Source organism: Periplaneta americana, chromosome 15 (assembly GCF_040183065.1).
Source record: "Periplaneta americana isolate PAMFEO1 chromosome 15, P.americana_PAMFEO1_priV1, whole genome shotgun sequence".
NCBI classification, from domain to species: domain Eukaryota; kingdom Metazoa; phylum Arthropoda; class Insecta; order Blattodea; family Blattidae; genus Periplaneta; species Periplaneta americana.
This window is the reverse complement of record NC_091131.1, coordinates 81,837,413-81,863,084: the sequence shown is the minus strand read 5'-3', so window position 1 is coordinate 81,863,084 and position 25,672 is coordinate 81,837,413. Positions and strand designations below refer to the sequence as shown.

At 32.9% G+C, this 25,672-nt stretch overlaps 1 protein-coding gene across 8 annotated transcripts in view; it reads left to right on the top strand.

Annotated features, from left to right (window-relative positions):
• Nucleotides 1–21,718, top strand: part of Rbp6 (RNA-binding protein 6) — a 1,547,649-nt gene extending 1,525,931 nt beyond the window's left edge. For all 8 annotated transcript variants that reach the window (XM_069847737.1, XM_069847734.1, XM_069847740.1 and 5 more), the window contains 2 exons: nt 4,862–4,928; nt 6,651–21,718. In XM_069847737.1, coding sequence (XP_069703838.1) covers nt 4,862–4,903 — 42 coding nt within the window. In that variant the 3' untranslated portion in view covers nt 4,904–4,928; nt 6,651–21,718. The remainder of the gene's footprint in view (nt 1–4,861; nt 4,929–6,650) is intronic.
• Nucleotides 21,719–25,672: the final 3,954 nt, after the last annotated feature.

Genomic DNA, 25,672 nt, shown 5'->3' with positions numbered 1-25,672 from the left:
TGACAATGAGGCATATCTTACAGATCAAGATATACACAGTTGCCTAACATTAGATGTATCAAAATGCAAAACCCTCTTATCCTATTTAGTTAAAAATTACCGTTATGCTATCCTGTGTGAGTGGGCGTTGTTCGCTATGATAACTGTTACAAAATTAAGATAAGGCGAAGACCTGACATTAAATTATGAATAAAATTTGATAAATGTACATTGACGATATGTGTCAGAGGAAGAACAATTGTTTATATGCATCTGAAGTCTGACTAGTGCAATATGTAGCTAGTCGGCGATGTATGCAATGGAGGGGGAAAGGAACTGGCCACCCTACCCCATTATCTCCTGGCCTAATTGCTTAATAAGTGATGCCTTCTTGGTAACACTTGTGAGGTTCAGACCTGTCTTCGGACTGTTGAGTAAACAACAAATGTACATTCCAGACTTTGACTTTATGTAATGAGCTCATGGAGGAAAATGTGTATCCTATGCACAAATTTCCCTTTGGTTTGCTTGTTTACGGGAAAGCAAAGAAAATAAAAAAGAGAATTCAATAAACAGAGCGTCTAGTTTCAGCCCGAAACGAAGTATCTATGAGAGTGTGAAAATCTCACGTTGTGCGACTTTTAAAATGTTAAGAAATGATTTCTATGTAAAATTTAGTTGAAGATTTTGTGAAACAAAAGTGAGTGGGTAATTTGTTTCTAATAGCTTTATATATAAGTAAGCGACATAACTGTATTAAATGCAACTAAGACGTGATTGAAACTGCTCTTAGTAACATAATATTCTTGGATTAAATTGTGACAGTCAATGGAAATTCGTGTTATCAGTTTGACTCTAAAATAAAATCTAAAGTGCAGAACGGCAGTCGAAAAATGAAGTAAAAGCAAATCGAAAATCAGATAATGCTGATTTTAATCTATGATATCAGAGGCCTTACCGATTGAATTTGCCCCACTAATGGATAGTCACTGGGGAATATTGAGTTTTAGAAGGACTGTGGAAGCGAAATGTTTGTAGACCTATAAAGATTTGGTTTTTATGAACCGACACATGCGAGGTGTGAGACCCTCCTCGCACAAATCCGGACTACACCAGAAATAGTGGTTTCTATAGCTGCGAGATGCGCAGACTTCACACCTAGCAGCTATAGAAACCACTCACTGTCTCTCTTGTGGTCCGGAATTTTGCGAGGCTGACCTCGCACCTCGCATGCGTCTGTTCAGGAAAACCAATGCGTCGTGACGAGCTATCTGCAAGCTATTTCAAAACAGGAGAACTATAAGACTCTACAGTTCTTAGTTTATCATGCCATCGAAACTAGAACAAATCATTTCGAATAAGTAAAAGTTCTTAATATAGTTTTCATTGTTTCTTTAAAATTAATTCAGTCTTACTATTTATTCACTGCTATATTTATTCTTTTTCTGTGCACATAAAACTTTGTTACTCTAGAAACTCTAGTCAATCTCTACACAATATAAGCATTAATTGTTATTATATTGAAAGATATCACATTTTAATATGAAATTCCAGCACAAACCAACGAGTAACTATTGTTATAAGTAAATTAATGTAGGAAACAATCAAAACTGTAGTGATATTTATTGGAACTTTTCGAAAATAAAATTATAAATAATTTATAAAAGAATATAATAATACATATTGAAAAGTAAGATATTTAATTAACTGGGTAAAACGTAATATTACAAGGTGATCCAAGGAAAAGTAAGTTCTGCCGACTGCCGTCCAGTTTTGTCACTATTCGTCTCATATAATATATAGAATATTCTGTTAAATTAATGAAATAATGGTTAATAAATTAAAGATATAATAAAGGAATATACCAATTGAATAACTAATAAATAATTTCAGCATGCCATTAGGAGTACTTAACTAATTTTAAATATATTGCTCAGAGTGGCCACCCTCCTCTTTCAAAAATTTCTCGCACGCGAATATCAATGACTCTTTTATCCGTAAGTTTTTTTTTTACAATGGTCATTTTTGTCTTACACACAGATCCCATAAATTTCCACTAACGTAGAAATTTATGAGCGTAATTGTGAAGGAAAAAGTGTTTCCGGATTCTCTGGTCTAAAACGTCACTTATAACCTTTGTTTCTTATTAAATCTTCCACACTAAAATTCACTCTGCTGCAGTGAAAGAAAAACCGATAACACTCACAAATAATGTCACAACGAACAAAACATGCTACCATTATATCCGCATTCAATCGAACTGGTTTGCTGACTTCTGGCGAGAATCCCCATCTCACTTTTCCACAACGTTCGTGACCTTGTGTCCGCGGCTGGGAAATCCACCACTCGTTGGATCTCAAAATATAAATTATTCGCTGTCAGGATTTGGTGTATTTACAAATATGATCACAGCCATCTAGTATCAACTTTTCGTAATATAACTAGAAATGATTGACAAGAAAATGAATGAACAATGAAAGTATTGATTTCACACAATAAAATGTAGACATAAACACGAAGAAATTAATTTTAAGTACAAACAACTAAGCCCTTAGTAGGAAAAGAAATGCCAAGGATTAGGGAAGAAACAAAATCGATATTTTATAACAATAATATTGCAATGATAGCTAAGTTTAAATTTAACTGATTTTTACACTCCATTTCTGAATAGGTGCGTAATTGGCATAATATAATTTTAATATAATTTACTAATATTGTATCTCGTCCACTGCTGTGGAGTAACAGTTAGCATGTCTGACCGTGAAACGAGCGGGTCCGGGTTCAAATCCTGGTTGGGACAAGTTAACCTCTTTGGGGTTTTTCCGGGATTTTCCCACAACCAATTGAAGCAGAATTGTTGTATAACTTTCGGCGTTGAACCTCAGACTCATTTCGCCATAATTAATTCACATTAATTCAATAAGCCTTAGGTTGCAGTACAAGCCTTCGAGTTCCTCCTCTGTACAAGAGAGAAAAAAATACTGTATCCCCGCAATGAAATAGATAACGTTCGCATTCTTAAATTAGCCCCTGTAAACTTTAACATTAGTACCGTAAGTCATAAACTAAAACCTACTAATTCTAGTTCACTTGTACTGAATAATAAATAAACAAATTAATTAATTAATGCACCGTACACACTGACTAGAATCTCATGATTTAGTGGATTTCTGGACATTATTTCATTATCCCTTTGCTGATGTTTTGAATCCGTAGGTTCATTATGTTTAATTATATATGTGTTCAATGTGGCACAGCACGAACTGTAATGATCGTAGGAGTGTGAAACCTCATAGATATGATAATTAAGTAATGCGCTCGCTAATTATGCCAAAAATTAGTTCCAAGTCTTGTCACCAGGTGAAGATATGGCGCTTTAAGCAATCAGAACGTGGTATGGGCGCAGTAAAAAGGCAGGACAGATCAAACACATGATAACGGTGGTTCTGGCACGTTTATTAAAAACTGTGGTTACAAACATTGTTGAACATGGCCTCCCAACTCGGCAACATGTTGCATCCGTAACACGACAGTTGCTCGCAGCATAACTGGTGAAATCAGAGCAGCATGTAGTTGTTTGCTAGCCTTTAGATGAGGCAGAGACCGGATATGTCTCTGATAGACACGATCTTTCAAATATTCCCACAACCAGAAGTCAAATGGATTTAGGTTAGGGGATCTTGAAGGCCACACATCTGAAATTGCCTAGAGATGATGTGTGGTCGTTACTGAAAGTTTCTCGCAGGAAATCTTTCAGCTGGCGAGCGATATGTGGTGTTGCCCCTGCTTGCATAAAAATAATGGTGTGGTCACAGTAAGTTGCGTTCTTCCAAAGCTGGAATCACGGGTTGCACAAGCAGGTCCCTATAACGTGCAGATGCTACTGTTCACCTAACAGGCCCGCGAAGTGTTCATGTGTTTGATATTTCCTACCATTTTCCTACACCCATACTACGTTCTGATTGCTTACAGCTCGATATTTTCACCTGCTGGCAAGACTTGGAACTAATTATTTTTATGCCTAATTCGCGAGCGCATTGCTTAATTAGATATCTACGAGGTTTCACACTCCTACGATCATTACAGTCCGTGCCGTGCCACGCTGAACACCGTCAGTTTAATTATAACCACCTTGTACTCGAGTTTATTGTAGGCTTCATATTTAATATATTTAGAGTTTCAGTCTTAATAATAATAATTTATTTACTCGTATTTAATCAGGCAGAGCTAAGCCAGTAGGCCTTCTCTTCCGCCCAGAAAGACTCTAGCCAGTCTTGGTACATTTATTATGATATACAAGACATGTTAATAATTATAATGACAACTTCTCTAGCACTTTCTAAATAGGTCTATGTGTTAAAAGTTAGGTGACATTGCATGTGTATCTATTCAGATAAAAAATATTTTGTAGAAGTTTATAAACTACATTTTTAATTACTTGATCCCCGTAAGTTTTAGAAACGATAAGATATCAATGTAAAGAACATTGAAAAAAATGTGTTTCTTTTTATTTCGGTTCCTTCCTTGTATCTCTTAGAATATGTGGGTATAAATGGCTTTAAAAGTACTGTAGAAATTTCTGTTAGTGATACAGTTTGAACGCCATTTGAACTACACCACCACATAGTTGGAGATAAATAATTATTGTCCTATTGAACCTGACCTTCAGCTAACAAGAGAAGTGTTAATTGATCATTGGTGGGCATTTGTTCTTGCAGACCAAATTCACGGTAAAATGTAGTTTTAGGTTAGGGAGGAAGTACAAATATGCTACGAGGAAGAAACGTCAGAACTTTCTTACTAATATTAAGATGGCGAGGAAATTGACACGATTTTCAGGTGCTTTAATTACGTGCAATGTGGTTTCTCTTCTATTTCGCAGGGTCCGCTGATTCCAGCGGCCTTTACTAATGGCTACCATTGAGGCTGGACTATCAGCTAATATACAGGTGAGGAATGCTAATTATTATTATTATTATTATTATTATTATTATTATTATTATTATTATTGTACAACATTCTGTTTTTAAGGGGACATTACAGGGTTGTTTTCGATCTCTGATAACGAATTTGAATGACGTCATGTGCGTCAGGAATCACACCGACAGCTGAATTACGGCGAGAGGTGATAGACCAGTAGTGAGTGATTTCATAATCAGAGTACATGGTGTACCACAGTAGTAATACCCAAGAAAATGGAGTCTTTTTGGAAGGGGTACATAACAACTCCTTCCAATGCCAAATACAGTTACGTGAAAATCATAGGAGCCTGCAAAAAACGTGGTTTCGTTATTTCCAAGAAAGACATCTTGTGTGTACCTAATAAGACTGGCAAAGCTCGGATGGGATTAATTCCAGAGTGGAAAACGCAAGAAAATCCATTCCCGTCACAAGTCGCCGCACCCCACGAGATGATACAAATTAATTCCATTTTAGTTTTACCAGTCTTATTAAGTAGCCTACACAGAAGATGCTTTTCTTGGAAATAACGAAACCTCGTTTATTGCAGGCTTCTTTCATTTTCACTTAACTGTACTTGGCATCGGAAAGGATTGTTATGTACCCCTCCCAAAAAAGGCTTGATTTTCTTGGGAATTTCTGCTGTGAGTCGCCGTGCACTCTATGAGATCACTAACTACTGATCTGTCACCTCGCACCACAGTTCAGCTGTCGTGTGACTTCTGACGTACATGATGTCATTCAAATTCGATATCAGAGATCGGAAACAACCCTGTATAATATGATAGTGTTCTCAGTAGTTGAAAATATTACTTCAAAATTATTTGGTATGTTTTATGAGTGTCACTGCGGTACAAAATCAAAACTTCTGAAAATAAGAATCTTTTTTTTTTTCATGTATATATTTATTAAACATCTGCTAAAAATGGGCATTCTTCTGATCTTTTCTCACGTTAGCACCGAGATTGTTGATTCGAAGTCGGCCTTGAGTGGATGTTTCTCGACATGTCGTTAAATCCTCTCTCCAAGGCCGACTTTGATGGCGCGTTCAGAAATCTCGGTGCTAATGTGAGAAAAAAAAACAGAAAAATATATGTTTTAGCAAAGCTTTAAAATATATAGGCTTATGCAAAAAAGACAATATTTTCTTTGGCATTTTTGTTTTTGTAACACAGTGACACCCATCTAAGACTAAACGTATCAAATAATTTTGTTAGTAATATTTTCAAGACTGGGAGCACTGAGCATGGACTATGAGTATTATTTAAAAAATGTCGTTTTCTGATGTGATCTTCTAATATTTAAAAATGTATTACTTATATAATACATGGCCTAAAATAATGACATCTAGCGAGGTACAGAATATACTAGGTACTTAAGTGTTCAGAAAAAAAATAATAGCTCTTTTGCAGCAAAAGTTTAAGTTCTAAGTGCTATTACGTGATATTTCGATGCTGTCTTAAGGTTTAAACCGGTTCTGGATGCCAAGATGATTTTTATCAAGCGATGACCAAGATTATTTCAAATCACCGGACCACCAGTCACTTAAATTTTTCACGAATCCCTTATACCATCTTTTTGTATAGATTAAAAGCGTGATGTAACATTGTTTTGTTTTCCAGATCTACAGCCTGTAATATAGCGTTGGTTTCTCTTCGTTTCGCATAAGTTTGCAAAATTAAGTGACAGTATTTTTTGTTTGTTTTACACAGGATTGGATCTTAGTGGGAAACTCAGGTTGTTCACTGGTTACTCGGCAACACAACTCATCTGATTTCCTCCCCTGGTCACTGCTGCCCCCTATCGGTCAACAGTGCAAAAAGCAAGAAATCGAAACAATTCGATGAGTATAAAATGACTTTTATTATACTGAACTATATATATAAATATTAATTATTATAATTATATATGTGACACGTCCTATCCTCGTAAATAGAGGAAGGCCTGAAAAAAATGAAAAAGCAAGAAACTCATTTCCGCCGGTTGTCTGTTGTGAACTTTAAATGTGTTTGTCTCGGTTTTTAAATTATCTGGTGTTATATTTTTTAAGAACAAGAAGTAAACTTTCCCTCTATTCACCCCCTCACCTCACCATCCGCTATGATTATATGTGTGATGACGTCATAAGAAGAATCAGCGGATGATGTATACTGAACTCTGTGCTTTTAACCACCCTCCACTCATTCAACACCCCTCAAAAACACCCTGCCAGGCCCCCTGATTACAGTGCTATGTAGTAAACGCTCAGATACGCCCCTCTTCACACAAGCTTTATTGGGCACTGCCATATATTCAACTCCTGACGGTGACGAAAAATTCAAGATGGCTTCAGCGTAGAAAATGGAGGGAGTTGCTGATGTCCTAAGAAGATTAATTCTGAACGACATAACTAAGGAGGCTTTAAATATATGAGAAGAGTTGAAAACGAAAGAGGCTATGTTGTACCCATTTTTTAATTTTTTTGGAAGAAAGAAAAATGAAAGGACTTAACTTGCACACTTCTGCTGCTCTATGAGAAACAAGTAATAATAATTAATAACTTTTCCCGGCGGAACTATAATAAAGCTCTGTGTGTATGTATATGTGATATGGTTTACCACCATCTTGTACCACTCACTACCCATATAATAATGGCTATTATCTATACTGTAGACATGTACAACACATATTAATCTTTTAAGAATGCTCCTAAAGGTACATTTCAATGGAAAAATATAAAATATTTAAAAATTTCATGGTGAGAAGAGAACAAAAATATATATATATTGATTTTTTTTTTTGTTTTTTTTTGTACAAATTGTTCGATGTTTGCCGGAAGAATGAATGCTGTGCTTCTTTGAACCCACAATGCACCGCGCCTTCAATGTCTTGGTAGATCGACTGCTTCCACAACCGCATTTGTCTTATCCAATCGTCGTATCGACTAAAAATATTAATATTAATAATAATAATACTATACGCTTTGGTGTCCTGTATTAATGTTATATTTTACAAGCTTTTTATGTTCTTTTATTGTAAGAGAAATGTAAAGATTTTGGTTCTGCGTTACATTTTATGGATTTTTGTTGTTTTATAACGAAAAATGACTATTTTATTAGATAAAAAGTTTCATTTCATCATCATCACGAACGACGAAATCACAATAAGGGATAAAGTATTATCCAAAATTGTCGCAGGATACTCTAGAAAAATATATTAGCCTATGTTTTATTACGTTAGACATTACTAAATCGCCTCCTGGCCAGGTTACAGGGTATCTAATTTAAAAAAAAGAGAAGATATGGAGACAAACTAAAGCTTAAATCCTCTATATATATGGAAACCTATCGTATATTTTATGGACCAAATGTGGTAACTGGAGGGTGCGAATTTGTAAACAACCCCTTGATGGCTTTACACACTCACAAGAGTATTATGGTGTATAATTGCGGATTGGTTTTGGCACTACAATAAATACATGGGCCTATACGATTTTTTCCTATACTGTTATCTAATTTTCGCATTGATTCACACCAGAAAAAAGAATTGCCCATTTACATGGAATGTGAGTTGTAAGTCCAAAGATGAGATGGAAAATTTTTGGGTCACCCTTCTGCAATCACGCTAAAAAACAATATTATATATTTTACATTTATATATACACACAAACTATATTTTAATTCTTTTATGCATTTGTACATATGATTATTGAATGTTTTAATATAGGCTATCGTAAGTTTTCGAGCATTGGGCACCTGGCGGAAAAAATATAAACCACGCCAGAAAAACAAAAGGAAGGTAAAACTATGCTGTATTGTACAGAATCTATAAATGCAAAAAAGAAAAAAATACTATTAAAAAGAAACAAAAAAATGAACAGAATATTAAACTGTCTAGTAGTAGGTATAGAACAAATATAGCTTCATGAAAAATACCTTTTAGATGTACTATTGGTTTAGGAAGTATAGCTATGATAATTGTTTAGAATTAGTTAGAGATATGAGAGCATACATGGGTAGCCATGTTTCCAGCAGTTGGAGAAGAAGAGGAATAAAATAATTGACTGTGGGAGGGGAACACTTGTGTAAATATATTAATATAAATGTCTTCTTCTTCTTCTTCTTCTCCCACTGCCACCCGATCTGCGACATTTTTTGCAACTCCAATGGACGGTGCAAGGATCGGATTTCCATGTAGGCCGCATACCACAAAACAATAATTATAATATTAATCACAACTAACTGCTAAGAAAGGAAAAAAAGCGATTCCAGTAAGCGTCTTATGATACGAATCTCGTTTTTATTTAATTTTTGAACTTGTTCTGATTTTATTTCTACTTTTTATAGTGATAATAAATTTGAGCTCTGCGTTATTCATTTCTTTCCATGCTTATTGTAATTAGGGACTGGAGTGGCCACCAGAGACGCCACTTATGGCCTATAGTGATGAATGATATGCGTAAAAGTAGTTTTTTTGTTAGACGAAAATTATTTTGATCATAAGGAGAATTTAATTTTTTCCTGGTGTATTACATATCTTTAATTCGTATTGAATGTATTTCTGTACCTTATTCTATACTCCCATTTGGTCTCTCTGTAAGTGAAATATGCGGGTTTTTTTCGGAAAATTAGTTGTTATGAATTTATTGCACTGGCAAAAAAATAACAGCATGAGTCGTCTCTTCGTAAAGGTGGCTTTAACTCCAAGTCCAAATATTCGTAAGTTGGCAGACCTGTTGGTACTCCTTATATAAAATGCTCCTCCGGTATTTTAACACTTTCCTTTTATATACCGCCCGTTAAGTTGTGGACCCGATACGATGTCTGTATGGGTTCTAAAATAAGAATATTTGATGATCCAGTATCATCGTCAGCAGCGGCAAAGAATATCCTCAGTACAAAACAAAAAACGGTATAATATATTATGGAAAGGCGTGTGGCCTATGATTACATGTATTTTTGTTTTACTCTTGTAGTTCACAACGTTTTTAGAGAAGAAACAAATTTGAAGCAGATAAATCGCGAAAGAAAAGTAGAAAAGTATCGCGTCGGTAGATAATATAAAATGGAATATATCTATATTATATATAAAAAATAAAATTATATATACATTGATAAAATGAAGTGTCCTATGATAATCAGTGACTGAATTAGTTAATATATTATAATTATTATTAATTATTATAGCCATTTTTAAATAATCGAGATAAATCGATATCTCGAAGTTGTTTCCGTTATTCTGTCACACTTACGTTTTTTTGAAGCCTTGTGAAGTAGTTACTTTCCGTTATATTGCGTGTTGTTTGGTCCCGATTGAGGTTAGAAGTCTCTTTGCATTTTGATGAGTACTATGAAACGTGATTAAATTATTTGTTAATAAAATAATAGGTTTTCAAAGGAGCAATAGAACAAAAGAAATAATAATAATAATAATAATAATGAAGTTGCGTTCATAAATTAAAATACGGCAAATCAGGGAATGGATATACATATAAAGTTTTCCTCGATAAGAAAAAAATGAATAATTAACTGTTAATTGAAAAAATTCTATTGTTAGGTCTGCGGATTTAGTTACATGTCTATTTTATTGTTAGGTGAGAAAAGAAACCAAATGAGAATATCGCATGACTTCCTATATGAAAAGGCGGGTAATGCAACCGTCTTTTTTTTTTTTTTTTTTTTTTTTTTTTACAAGATTCTGGAGTCTCGAATTAAGGAAATAATAAATACAATGATGTTGACTGTCGTCTATTTCAATGAGTTTTCTATTGTCTCAATGCAATTTAAATAATAATAATAACAACAGTGTTTTATTTGTTTCTATGCATCTTTTTATTGCGATAGAAATATTTTTATCTCTAGGAGAATTCAGAGCAATACAACTAATACTGTATAAATAATCTTCATTAAGCTTTTACTTCAAATCCTGTATTTTGATACGGTGAAATTGTTAAACAAATGATTATCAAAATGAAACATTGTATTAAAAAAGGGATATTTCTTTGAAGAGGTTATTGCGGTTGGTATTGATGATATGTTAATATGTTAATAATATAAAAAAACAATTGAATAGTCCGAGTGCTGATCGTTGGATTAAAAATGAACGTCGTCTTCATAGCTCTGAATAGATTTTTATATATAATTATATTATAAATCTCACTTATACTGGCAAAAAAAAAGTATCTTAGAGGAATGCTTGAACACGAGGTAAGAATGTTTGTGTGTGATCTTCGTACTGACTGATAAACTGAAAAGCAATAAGCAATAATGTTAAAACTTGTTCAAAGTAGTGTCCTTTCTAAGCCCTAAACCTCCCCTAAACGGCTGCGGCCATTCCTCACCCTCGTAAATAATGCTTTGCTTTGTACCCCTTTTAAATCTCGTCGTCATTATGAATTAATTGTTGTCGTAGTTGCTGTAACATGAATTTTTGAAAATTGCCTCGGTTTTCTGCAAGGGGACATCGATATTTTGATATAGTCTCTTGAGGACTTCCCCCCCACCCCAATAACTGACTGTGCAGGTCGTTGGGGGGTAAGTTCTGGCTGTTAAATGTGTTTCTTAATTAATATAATTTACTTAAGGAGTAAACCTTGTATGAATATGTTTGTTGTGATATGTATTGCCTCGGATTTGCAGAGAGGTATGAACTTAACAAAATGATGATGTTTGCAACAACGCTGCTTTGCAGTATGTTCTTAGTTTCGCCATATGTAAGACGTCCATTTTTCAATCAGATTAAAACTGAATTATGGCATTTTCTTATACTATTTATCAGGGAGATCTACCCTTTCCAACCGTACCCCTATTTAAAAAAAATGTAATCCAACAAGAGTTTAGTTTAATATTCGCAATTCCTTCCTTATTGCAGGCTACTCGTGCGCATTTAATTGTGTTTTTTTTTAATCTAACGGAAAGCTCTTATCGAAATGTATTATTGTATCCGTGTGTAATTAATAATTCACGTAAAAAAATTAAAACATATTTACAAACAAATTCTAGCACTCATTTTCATTTAATATCAATAAAATATATCCATTTTAACAATCAGAAACTAAAAAATTTGTAATACAATCCGAATTTGTTAAAACAAATTGAGTTTTTCTTCGTTATTGAAACTTACTTTTTTAATATTTCTAACGTTCATTTTCATATTGCCCTGAGTCGTCTGTATTGATTTATAGCGCTTTTAAAAATGTATTCTTATGTTTAATTAATTGTATAATGCATATTCAATATGAAAATATATTTACAAACAAAAAGAATAGCTAGCTTATATTGGAGATATTTTGTCTTTATTATCATGCGGTTATTATTTTTTACGACATTCTAAAATGAATACCTAATGTTAATTTTGATTTTCTTCGTTAGTATAACCAATTCGTGCAAAAATCAAATTGCGTTTTGAATCTAATGATGAAGACTATAAATCATCATTAATATGTAACGAAATATGCATTGTTTCTTTCATTTTTATGTTCTTTATTAGGTCACTTGATTTACAGCCATTCTTAAACGATTACTCAATACACAAGAATTATATAATGCAAGTTCAATATTAATTTACACAAAAATTTAGTTGTCTGTGGCTTTTAGTATCAAATAAAAGTATCTTTTCCAACCGTCTTGAGTTATAAAAAATATTCATTAACGTTACCTTCCTATATTATACATACTGCAAACAATTCGTGCAAAACTGCGGTTGGATTTTTTTTGTATCAAATTAAAAGGAATATAATTATTTCATTATTGCTTCATCAAAAATGTATAGCTTTCTATTCGCATTCTGATATTTATTACATTTCAGAACATTTAATTTACAGACTTTCGCGAAAGATATTAGCTTTTAGTATAAAATATTACATGCTTGCGCAATATTAATAAATACTTATGAAAACGTCATCTTTTTGTTTCTTTTTTTATTTTATATTTCTTGAAGATAAAATTTAGAATTCAAATGTGTAATGACCAATTGTTCCACCATTTTTGCACATGAAAATACTGATTTGAAATAATTGAAACTTCCTTTGTGCCATTTTTAAATAACTACAAAGCCCAAATAAATAATACAAAAATTGAAGTATAAAATTTTGGAATTAAAATACTTGCAAGTAGATTACAGTAGTATTAACAGACTACATAATAATACAAGAGTAAAATAGTTGGAATGGCAGAAATTCAGTCCTTAAAAAATACCTGAAAAAATTTCTTTCTACCAAGAGATTAGTGTCGTCTATAAATTAAAGAACAACTTCTGGGAGTTGTATTCAAATGTTTAAAAATTATACTTTTCCGCTAATAACGTAAGTAAAATGAATTGTTTTGATAAGTAATCGCGAATATCCTATAATTTTTTCAATATTAAGTCATTTCCTTATATTGCAAAGTGCCAAAAATTTACATTTTTGACTATAAATGTAAGCTTTATGCTGAAGATCACTTTATAAAATTAAGACAGTTGTGACTATAAGTTATAAAAGCTAACAATAATAATTGTAAACTATTTTCAAAACATGTGACATTGTTTCTACCAAAATAATTGCAATACTAGCAAATATAACAAATAAAAGATAAGCCTCTTCGTTTCTCACATCTGAAAATACTGGAACTTGGAGATTCACAGAATTGTGTTTTGATATATGTGTAGTTGTGAGTATCATATGCGGTGGCCCTTCCAATTTTTAGTGCCCCGACATGTCAATTGTTCAGTAGGTATAATTTTTATAGTATTCTGTAATTGCTTTCGTTGTGATTGTTTTACTTCGTACAATATCGGAATCTTGAAAAGTTTAGTGCTCGCTAATTTGTTACGTTTATATTTTATAACCAAATTCTGTATAAAGTGGTTTTCAGTAAGAAGCTTAAGTTGGACTCAAAAATTAATATTTTTAGAAATTTGTAAGAATAACAAAACTAATTCAGTCTTCAACAAAGTTGCTGAATTTGTTTAATTATTCCATACAGACATTGCATTTTATGTGTTAAGTATTTGAAAAGTTTTTTCTGAGTAAAGGCTGGTTCACAATAAACCGAGAACGGAAACGAAAACGAGAACGAGAAGGGAAATATTGTTAAAATAAATGTATTTAAATGTGAACATTAACAATTAATGCACACATTTAAATACATTTATTTTAACATTATTTCCGTTCTCGTTCTCGTCCTCGTCGTTTCCGTTCCCGGTTTATTATGAATCTGCCTTAAGAATTAACACTTTAATTTTATGGACGACCTTAAGCTTTTGAGAGGAACTGACTTTGGGAGCATAAATAAACACAAGGAAGCACCTAACTAGAAAGGGAAGATATCTATATTTTACAAATTAGAGATGAAGATATAGAATAAATAGCTTTGTTTTAACAAAAAGCAATGTCCAAGAGATTTAATTTAAGGGGTGTACAAAGAAGTACAACGAGGCAGCTAGAGTACCCGAAAGGGTACAATAATACCGAGACAATTTAATGTGTAGCAAGTAAAGACATTCGAGATATGAACTCAGGACAGATAGAGGACAAAGCTCGACGGAGGGACGCTTTGTTTAACAAGATGGATTATATAAACTTGTTAGGTTATGTCTGTGGCATGTTCAATTGCCTTCTAATGCAATTTTTGATATTGATTTGTTTTCAGGACAGAGATTACGTATATTAGCTTAGAGAAAATAAATAAATAGATGAAACAAAGAGAACGTTTTTCTTCAAACAGAAAGAACTAACGATCAGCATTCGGTAACGATATTTTAAAACACATCTTCACACATACACACTCATACACACATATACACATGAAACACACAATTTGTCCGAGCTGGGCATGTCTTCCTTGGTAGGCATGCAGTCATCAGAGTATTGTGTTATATATCCAATTTAACTAACACGTGTTATTGTGATTAATGTATTGTTCACATTACGGTATTATGTAAAATGTATGTTATTAATTGTAAAACATGGATAGAAAGCCGTTACCTCTTTGTTATGGAAAAATAATAATAATAATGTAATATTAACCAAACTGAACATAACAGTACGTGAAATATTGTATGCTTGTGTTTTTTGTGTGTGCATTGTCAAAGCATTATAGCAAAACAAGATAATAGTTGTAAGTGTTTATGTTGAAGAAAAAAGCTTCTTCTGATAGGAGGCTGTTAAAAATGACATTTTAGTGTATGAACAGAGAAATTCCAGACAAAAAAACGTTTAAAGTAATCACACAAGAAAATATAATGCAAAGTATATATATAACAAAGAATAGTGATTACGAAATACAAAAAAAAAGTTGATATCCGTGTATTATATGAAGTTATTCCCGTTTGATTATGAACTCCAACCGACTGTAGTGACGTAATCGCACTTTCTGAAGCACCTCCACACAGAAGTGACCAAAGCAGCAGGGGCTAGGAACAGTTGAAGATCGTAGTTGGCTAGGTTACTCTTCTAGTAATTTATTTTTTTGTCATTTTGTTCCTCATAACTATAATATTTTTTGTGTCGTATGACGTAAAAGGGTGATGACGTCATTATTATTGATAATAATTTTATGTATTTTGTATGCCTCATGAGAAGTGAACAATTATTGTTTCTTTTTTTTTTTTTTGTTTTTTTGAGGCTTTAGTTATATTGTCATTCTATATACATTCTTTGTATTAATTGTAATATGTCCCATACACATGAAACTTTGTATTATCTTTGGTTTATCCTTTCTGGGGAAGGTGATGATAGCCTTTCTTCTCTGGTGCCTCTTTGAACGTAGAGGTCAAAGTGATGATGATAATGATAATGTTGTACCTATATGGAATGAGATGTAAGCAGATTTTGTCTTCATACGGCCTGTAAATTTTACTGTGAACATGTGCTACAGTAATTGCGAACAGTTATGTACATCAGATTATAATTTACGCAGGGACGATGGGGTAAGTTTATCGCCTGTCTTGATGAATTTTTGGTCAATTTCGTAATATATGACTCATCTCAAAAGAGAAAAAACTGAAGTTCAGTTTCTGTGTTTAAACTATTTCTATTCCAATAATATTTTATTAAGTTTAGTGTTAATTTATAGTTTTTGTGACATAATTTCAGACTTTTTTTTAGTTGCAGCACGTAGTGTGGTAATCATTCTGTGCTTCTTTCACATATAGTTGGCATAGGCCTATGCCTAAAGTTATGACATAGCAAATTTGTGAGATTGGAAAATACATGAAAACCTATAACAACCAAAATAATTTATATAGATATTTGTTTTTTCTCAACTATGATGCATTTTGAGATGAGATCAAAAGTTAGATTTGCATCTCTCTTCAGTCTTCCGTTCTTTTCTATTTAACTGGATATGAGGTTGAAAATGTGGTTGGAATTAAACAGAAATTTGCACCTCTGAAAACATAGAACTGAAAATTCTGTGTTTTTTACTGAAACGTATTTCGAAACTTCTCTTACTACCACAATTATATTTCATATTTTACATTGTTATGGTTAAAATTGCGACATTAATGCAATAATAAAATTAATTAACTGTTTCAGTAAACATTTTAGAAATGTATCTTTTTGGACACAAAGTTTATGAAGTAGTGTATTTATTTAGATTTTTCAAACCAGCGCCTTTTTTTTTAATCTGTGAAATTAGACAGAAATATAATAAGAACTCTTTTAGATTGAATCGTATACTTAAATTACTAATACATAGTATAATAAAACTACTCCAATTTCCGCTGATTTTCATCTCCTTTCTGGTTCTTTTTGTGTTTCGACTGAAGAGAGCGGCATAGTCCTCCATCATGACAGGTGTTAACGCTAGATGTCTCTGTTGACCCTCGTTACGGCTTGGATGTTGATAACGTTCTCAATTTATAAGAGCGACGACTGCCGTTGTGATAAACACGTAGATATAGAATTAGAAATGTTATTATTGTCATTGTACTATAGCAACCAACCAACACCTCCTTTTCATGCCACCTCATCAAACTCTTACTCCATTCTAGTTCCAGTTTTTAAAAACAAAGGCGGAGGCGTTACGTAATCAGAACACCTCCCTCTCTCTTTCCCCATCCCTTTCACAAACTCTTTCCTCTCGTGTATTTTTCCGTGATTTTGTTTCAATTTGAGCAAAGAAACAAGAGAAAGCTTTACTTTTCATCGCATGTGTTCAAGAACGTTTTAATTTCTTAGCAACCTGATAAATAAGAACAAATGAATGCCTCCTGGAATACAGCCTTTACACTACCGTCTTTCTTTACTCTTATTAAAATATTAATATTTAATTTTTACCACTGACATGTTTATTGTTTCTAAAAACTTTCTAAAACATATACTTAAATCATTTTTCCCATAGTATTTATGTTACATGTACTTTTTTCGTGCCACGCTCCCTCAAATACATCGTACATGGTGATATCAGCATGGTTTTAAATATAACAATAATATAATAAAAACTATTGATATGCATCGTTTAACAGATGGAAAAGTAATAATCACAATATCTTATATATTTGAAACAAAAATATAATAAAAAATATACAAAGGACTTGAACAAGAAGTCCTGTTTCACTGCTCACAAAATATGTTCATAAGTAGTAAAAAAAGTTGTTTGTATTGTAGCTGCACACAATTTGGTTAAGTTGGTAACGATGAGATATAAAATAAACCAAATAAGTATTCTTCCTGTACCTAGAACAGGTCCAGCACCACCCCTTCTTCCACACAGACCTCCCTTCATGCAGCGTAGCTCTTTTTAAAAAGTACGTAGATTAAAAGATGAAGTTTAAAAAACAAAATGGATCTTTAAAACATATCAGAACACACCCCCCCAACCCCCGTCACTCTTTGAAAGCACGCCCATCCCAGAATGTTTTCGGCCTATCACTATCATAGCATATTTAGCACTCAAATAATGGGATGATTTCACCAGACCTCTCAGAAAACACCCATCCATATCCATAACCATCCACCTCTTTGTCACATTGTATCCAGAAACACAGGTATACTGTTATATGTTTTAAGTTTGTTCTTGGCTTGTTGGTGGAATTGTCGTTTTTAGCTGGATTCAGTTCCACAGTCCGAAATATCTGACACGGAGCCGCAATATTGTGTACTTTTTGCTAGAAAAATAAATTCCCAGTAAAATGAAGGGAAAAAATTGACAGCCGTTAATTATGGAAGCAATTTATTGTACTGAGTAGCGTATGCATTTCAGTAAAACTGATTTTTTAAGAAACAATATTTTAATTAAAAGAAACGTCCCTGTTAGCATTGTTATATTCAGAAGCATTTATGTTTTAAATTGGAACTATGAAGTTGTAAATTTTAAGGTGTAAAAAGATAGATGCATCTTGTGTCAATAAAATAAAAAGGATAGAATTTCATATTTTATAATTTGATTTAAAATTTAATTGGAAGTATCGTTATTCACATATAGCTTTAGATTTTACTTGATCACTCCAAGAGAATTTATTCTCCCAGTAGCCAAGGAACACCCTGCATTTTGTAAGTTCGTTAGCTAGAGTTATTTTGATGTAGTCTCTGTTGACACACAGTACTTAAATATTGTTTGTTTTTCTCTTTCCTCCTTTAAATTAAATATGATCATTTCTGTCCGTGGAAACTTATTTTAAAGTTAAATAAATGGAATATATTCCAAGATTATTTTAGGAGAAAAGTGTGGGAAAGACATTTTTTTATTTTTTCCAACAAGGACCCGTCTGCCTTTTGACTTCGGATGCACTCAAACCTGATGACTTGTAGTGTTCCACTTAAGCTTATTTCAGTCGAATCATTCAAAATTCTTATATCTAATGCAAGGCGATACATGTCATATTGAAAGTCAATTAAATTGATGAAATTGGGTTAGAATTAAATTACTTTTATGACGATTCTTGAATTTTTTTGGATAGAAATGGCAATTTAATGAGCCATTTGGATGTTTGAATTGTGTGAAAGATATAAGCCGTGAAATACGACATGAACACCATGTTTAATTTATTACATACGGTAGAAAATTTTATAATTTTTTAGTATTGTGTGATATGAATATGTTAGTAGTTTGAGTGTAAATTTTGAACATTTTTATAATAATTTTAGTAATTTTCTTGAATATCCACGGTAGATAGTACAAAAAACTTATGGCGATAATCCTGGGTGACTGTGAAATATTTGTGGCATTATTGTTGCACTTTAATCTCACTGTTTTCTATATTTCGCGGTTAGGACTAGAAACCCCTGTTATGTTTGAAGAAATTAATTATCTAGTAGATACTGAAACAGGTTACAGCTTTAATTTCAGATGAAGGTGAAAAAAATAGGTTTGATCAGCTGTCCTTCAATTCTTATTCTTTTTACAATTCCCTGTTTTTATTCTTAGCCACTCACGGTTTTATTCTAAAGAAATATCTTTAAATTATGTTTTTACATTTTTTTTGTTTATTTTAAGTTACAACAAATTTATTAATTTTCATGAATAAATATCCATATAACATGGATCAGGTATGAACACAATCGTAATATATGGGTAAATGCAATAAATTGAATGGTATCACTTTCTTTTAGCGAGACAGAGAGAGGGAGACGAGAAGTCTTGTTTTCTCGATTTTATTGACACAAAGTGATACAAGATGTATCATCGAAAGCCTCAAATATTTTACAGCTTCATCATTCCGATTGAAATGGTGTATCTCACTCTTGTTATTATTGTTTCCCTTGTAGTTCTTACGTAATTAAAATCAAAATAGTGGAAAAATGTGGCCGCAAAGAGAAAGTAGAAACGAGTGGAATGAAAAGCAATGGCATACGTTAGGTTAGAGAGGTTATGTCTGGCTGTACGCCCTCACAAGGTGTAAATTTTAAATATTTAAAGATGGGGGATAAAGATTGCTGAGTAAAAGTTAGAATTTTTAAGTGCCGACAAATTTTTGTGCTCTTTGGTAATATACTAGACGGAGGAACATATGTCTTGTACAGAATTCGGCCCTATTACGTTTCGAGGGGCGGTCAAAGGCCCCTTTTTAATTTTACCAGTATTTTAAATTAACGATAATTTATATTAAATTAATTTTTTTATCTTTTGCGTCACGTTCTCATATGTAGAATATTTGTAAATTGTAGTTACACTTGCGCCGAGAATGTTTTCCTTGATTCAGATTGAGATGATGAAAATATGAAGGATTGTATTATACAAGTTAGACATTAATTTCCAAATATGGAAGCAAACAAAAGTAAAACCAGTGAAGCACGTTTTCATCTTAGAAAGTAGAAAGAAAAACTAAATTTCTACCAAGTATATTGTTGTAAATATTTGGTAGAAAAGTCTCATAACTCAAAACGTGCGAAACTAAATCCCGTCCAGTCTGTTACTAAAGGTATTGAAACTAATAGGCATGTTTAAACAAACAAATTTATAAAGGAAAAGATGAAGATTAACACCAAATACTAGGGAATCTGTAGTGCGAAATGGTTTTAGTCTAAACAAAAGTAGAAGCGAAGATAATGAGTTTTGACCAGATTCTGTAAATCTCCCCGTCTTGTATCGTTGAACTGTACCTCGACTTATACGTGTTAAATGTCTTGACAATATTGCATTTACAATATAATAACTATTTTCAGTTAATTCAAACATGATCGTGGGCCTTATAAAAAAAAGTTGAAACTGAAAATATAACTGTTCAAATTTATTTTAAATCATTATTTGTTAACGCGGGATGTGTATATTTGAAAATATAACCCCCACCCCACCTAGTTTTTTGTCGATTTCCCTTTTGACAACGTGTGGAGCCACCACTTAAAAGAAGTAGCTAGGATCTTGTCTCCCATTGGTGTTTTAGACGAGTAACATAAGCGGAAATCAATTCTGTTTTTTATTTTTTAAATCTTATAAATATTATATTTTTTGACGTAGTCTCCTTGTTGTTTTAGTATTCCGGCACAGTTTATTTGATATATGAAATGTAATTTTAATTACATAAATTTAGTTATAAGAAGAAAACAGGTACGTAATTCCTCAATACTGCGAAATAAATTTTTCAGTCGTTGCTTCTTTAATTTCAATTGCTTGTGTGTGAACTTATTTTCCAAAGAGGAAGCTAGTTTTTTACATTCTCAGCAAAAGGAAACTTTTTAAACTATTCTGCAGAGTATCCTACAGTAACCCATGATATAATAAAACTTCCCCACGCAGTCCTTGTAAATGTCGCGTAATTGTCATAAGTAAAAAAAAAAAAAAAAGAATTTACTTGCAAAATGTTATATTTGTAAGCTTTTTTAAAAATAGTAAAAGCCTGATCATTATTTGATCAGTAAAGATTTTACGTATGGCCTGGACGTTCCTTATTTTGCCCATTTTACAGCCAAGATGGATGGCTTCTTGCAATAAAAAAGCAATAAACCATATTCTTATTATGGGTGATGCTTCTTCACAAAAAGGAATGGAAGTAGTGACTGTGTAATTTAGTGTTAAATCATACCTTAAAACGATATTTGCTGATAAGCTGGTGGTGTTGAGATGGATGTACAGATTAAGTTTTTGAGTGACAGAAGTAACAAAACTATTACTGTGTTATTATTTAATGGATGCATTACATTGTGTCCATGGAACAGAGTTGTTCTGTGTATATTCAAAAAGGGGGATACTGCTCTGATGTACCCCTCAACTTTAAGCATATTATTACTACTAATGATTATAAAAGGGTGTAAGTGTATGATGCTGTATACAGATTGTACCATGTACATAAATTAATACTATATAATGATAAGATAAGTTTCACAACGTGCCGTGTGTATGTGGGAAATATAATTATAATATGGACATTGTTCAAGGAATAATTGTCTTCTTATTTATTTACCCTAATCCAATCCAAAAATGCCATTTACATATATAGATACCGGGACTAATCTCTGCGCTTGGCGACCGTTGTACGATCGTTACAATACTTCGGTGAGGGGGCGGAGTGAGGCAAGGGGATTGCGAGGTGGTAGTGTTCTGCAAACAAACACTGCATTCCACCGGACGGGCCAACATGCAACAGATAAGCTAACTCGCAACCAACGTTTTCAATTTCGTTAGTCCTGCTAGTGCGGGTATGGAGGAGTGACGTACGCTAAGCGCACATATTGGTCTCGGTATCTGTACACCTTTCATAATTATACCCAGGCCGTTTTAACCTTCCACTTGACAGTTGTTATTTGGGTTGGCAACCCTTCCTATGAAAAAAATTGAAGAACGCTATGCGATAGCCTTCTGAACCAATCAGAACGTAGCATGTTCAATCAGCTGCTCTTGCTGCCACGCGGAGCGCTACTGTGTTGTCGGTTTCCTCATGTTGCATAGTGTTACCACAGTCTAATAGATACAGTCACGCAACTCATACGTATAAAATATGCCAACATTTGATAGCTGGCGCGACAGTAGCCCTCTAGTGGCAGGCAAGTTAAAAGTGTGCACACGACATATGATAACACATCAGAAAACGGGTTTTGCGTAATTTATTTTATATGTTTATGCTATACAATAAGTGTATATGGTTCTAATTAATTCTAGTTTAGAATCCTGGAAGAATTTCACACGCAGTTAATCTACAAGTTTCAGAAGCTGGGAATAAACGTAATTCTTTCTGCTCCTTACAACTGAATCATGGCCCTGATAGCGTATCATGGTTTGAAATAATATAATTGTTCGTGCGTGGTCGGTTAATTCAATTCATTTATAAATATATTTATGAATCATTGGAACTTTGTATTTCCTGTGAGAAGAGTAAAAATTAGTATCTTCAGAATTGTAGGGCATATCTCGTAGGGTACATCGCGTGGTGAACGCTCTCCCTATTTCCTGAGAAATTATCGATTTTGCATACCGCAAATTGGGGTAAACTCGGCCGCTGAGGTAAACTTGAAAATAAAGAAAAGGGGAGGATTTAAATATTAATATGAAGTTCATTATTTTTCCATTTCTTAAGCACCGGTATTTTCTTTATTATTTTGAGTCACAAATAGTGCTGATGTTATGGTTTAAATTTGTATGGTAATTTTACCGCTTTTTACATTACATTTCCAGTTTTCACACATAATGCCTAATTTTAACTTATCCTACCTATATAATACGTAATTTACATGCACTTACTGTTAATATGATGTAGGTGAGAACAAATAAATGAACACACAATTTTGTTGAAAAAATTGTAACTTCAATTAACTCAGAAAATGTAGGCCTAATTTTATTTTCAGAGCAGAAGTGGTGTAAGTCAAAAATGGGTAATGAGGGGTTAAAGTAAACATTCTATAAAATAGAGCGCAAAGTGGCAGTTAATATTGAATGTATTTAAACTATTAGTTGTCAGTGAATAGCACGAAGGATATATTAATTGCTACTTTGCGCTGTATTTTACAGAATTTTTACTTTAAACCTCATTACCTGATTTTGACTTACACCACTTCTGCACAGAACGGCTCAAATAATCACTGGGAATGTAAAATCAACACCAATAACAGTCATGCAAATTATTACAGAAAAGATTGCTTTTTATATTAAATTTAAAAAGCCTCTTTTATTTCTTGAGAACTTAATAAGTCTGGCACATGAATCTACACCAACACATCAGAAATTTATCGACACAGTCTGGATTTATTCAAGAAGTGAATATTTTGCAAAAGGATTACTATACTCCATGAATTCTTGCAAAATTATCACCATGATACCTACTTGAATGCTATATAACATTCTTGAAAAATATAAAGAAAAAAAAAACACGAATACAAAAATTATGAAATTACTCGCATTAAAAACTGTAGATATATTATCCAAAATCGGAATGGTTACACATTTACACATATGATCTCTGCAAAAAAATAATATACTGTAACAGGTATTTACTTTGTTTTTATTTAAACTGTCCTTCCTGACATACAAATAGGTAACTGATAAGTAATAAATGTTTTATAGAACACAATACGTAGGCTACCTACAACATGGATTATTGGTTATGACTGAGTTATGATTTTCTCTTGGTCTTTAGGGAATCTGAAGAACGACAAATTCGGAGATTTAAACTTGTTGTTACTGCAATTTTCGTCATTGCACACATTGCCTTTATTCCGACGCATGATTAAAACGTTATTATAACATCTCGCATCCCTTTAAAGCACGTGCTGGCTGTATCAACCCTATGACCAGTGCCTTGCCTGCCACTTGGGCGCTAGTGTCGCGAATGTTGGCAAAAAAAAAAGTGTTGAAGTTGCGCGACTGAAAGTATTAGACTGTGGTGTTACTATCATTTGCGTAATTTTTGTGTTAGTGTTATAAGAAATAAATAATTTGTAGCGCTGCTGTGAAAACTCTAAAAAAAGACGTCGTTCAGAAAATGATAATTCTCGTAGTGAGAATGCTTTGTGTAGTCAGGTGTCAGAATTGGTTCAAATGACTCGTCAGTTTCACGAGCAGGAGAAGAAATTTGTCGAATATATGGGCGTCCATCCATTCCTGCAGATAAAGTAGCGAATATAAAAAATTTTAAGCCTCTCCAATAGGATAACAATAAAGAACACACATAATATGTACTGCTTTATTTCCCAAGGTAACCAGAGTAGTAGCTTAAGTATTCTGTATGTCATTGAGTGCTAAAATGATTTAACTGTTAGTTTTTCACGGCCAGTGTTCGGGATAACATCTCAATATAACATGAGTGAAAGAAGGACAAATCTGTAGATATCAAAACTGAAGTTAAATTTTGAATTAATTGTCTCACAGTACTATGATAAAAACTCAAATTACGAAACATTTTCAAATTTCAAAATTTACTCCTTCGACAATAATTAAAAAAAAAAAAAAAGCAAGATAAAATAGACGCTGCTGTAACTTCTGGTTCATCAGGAAAAATTAAGCGGATTCGTGCAGCGAAATATGAACAAGAGGGATCTGAGTTCTTGAATGTTTTAACAACATGAGGGCAATACAAGTGAGTTAGAAGTGATTTAAATTAAATTCATTGCGGCAGTAAAAGTGATAATTTTTATAAACTGGTTAACCCCCATCTCTGGAAGAGGAACTTGGACCAACCAATGGAAAGAGGCCAGAAATGGATACTTCTCTAAAACGTAAGTATTGATGATACGTTCTCCTAACAGTTACCTGTCATCATATCATAATCTCTTCACACGCACGTAAAATAGCCGCATACTAGCCATACCAACACATAAGACATCATCGTATTCATCATCATACACAATCTCGCTCTCGCGCTTGTGGAATACCTTACCCAGTGACATCAGAGACTGTCGGAATTTAGTTCAAAAACAAACATATTAAGCATTTTCTTACAGCGTAGAGTAGGTTTAATTTTTATTTAATTAATGAACAATTTTTTTCTCTTTTCCCTCTTCTTAACTTTTACAATAAACTGTCTAGCCTTTATTAGTCAGTTAATTTTTTAGTACTTTGATTTTTATTGTATTTGAAAATTTAATATTAATTGTAATTATAATTGTAATTGTAGTCTATTCTTAATATTGTAGTTGTAATCCCCTGGTACAGGGGAAGAGAAGGCCTGATGGTCTTTTCTCTACGAGGTTAAATAAATAAATAACACAGTATTCAGAAAGGTTCGCAGGTAAGTAATTCGAAATTCATTATTAGGACAAACCATGAGAAGATACTTTGAACTGAAAGAGTGATGGTGGATTAATTATAACAAAAATCGATCAGAATTCGGATAAGACGAACAGGCGATTTTTCGGTTCCTTGAGGCTCGTCTTAACGAGAATTTATTGTAATTGCTATTTGAATTA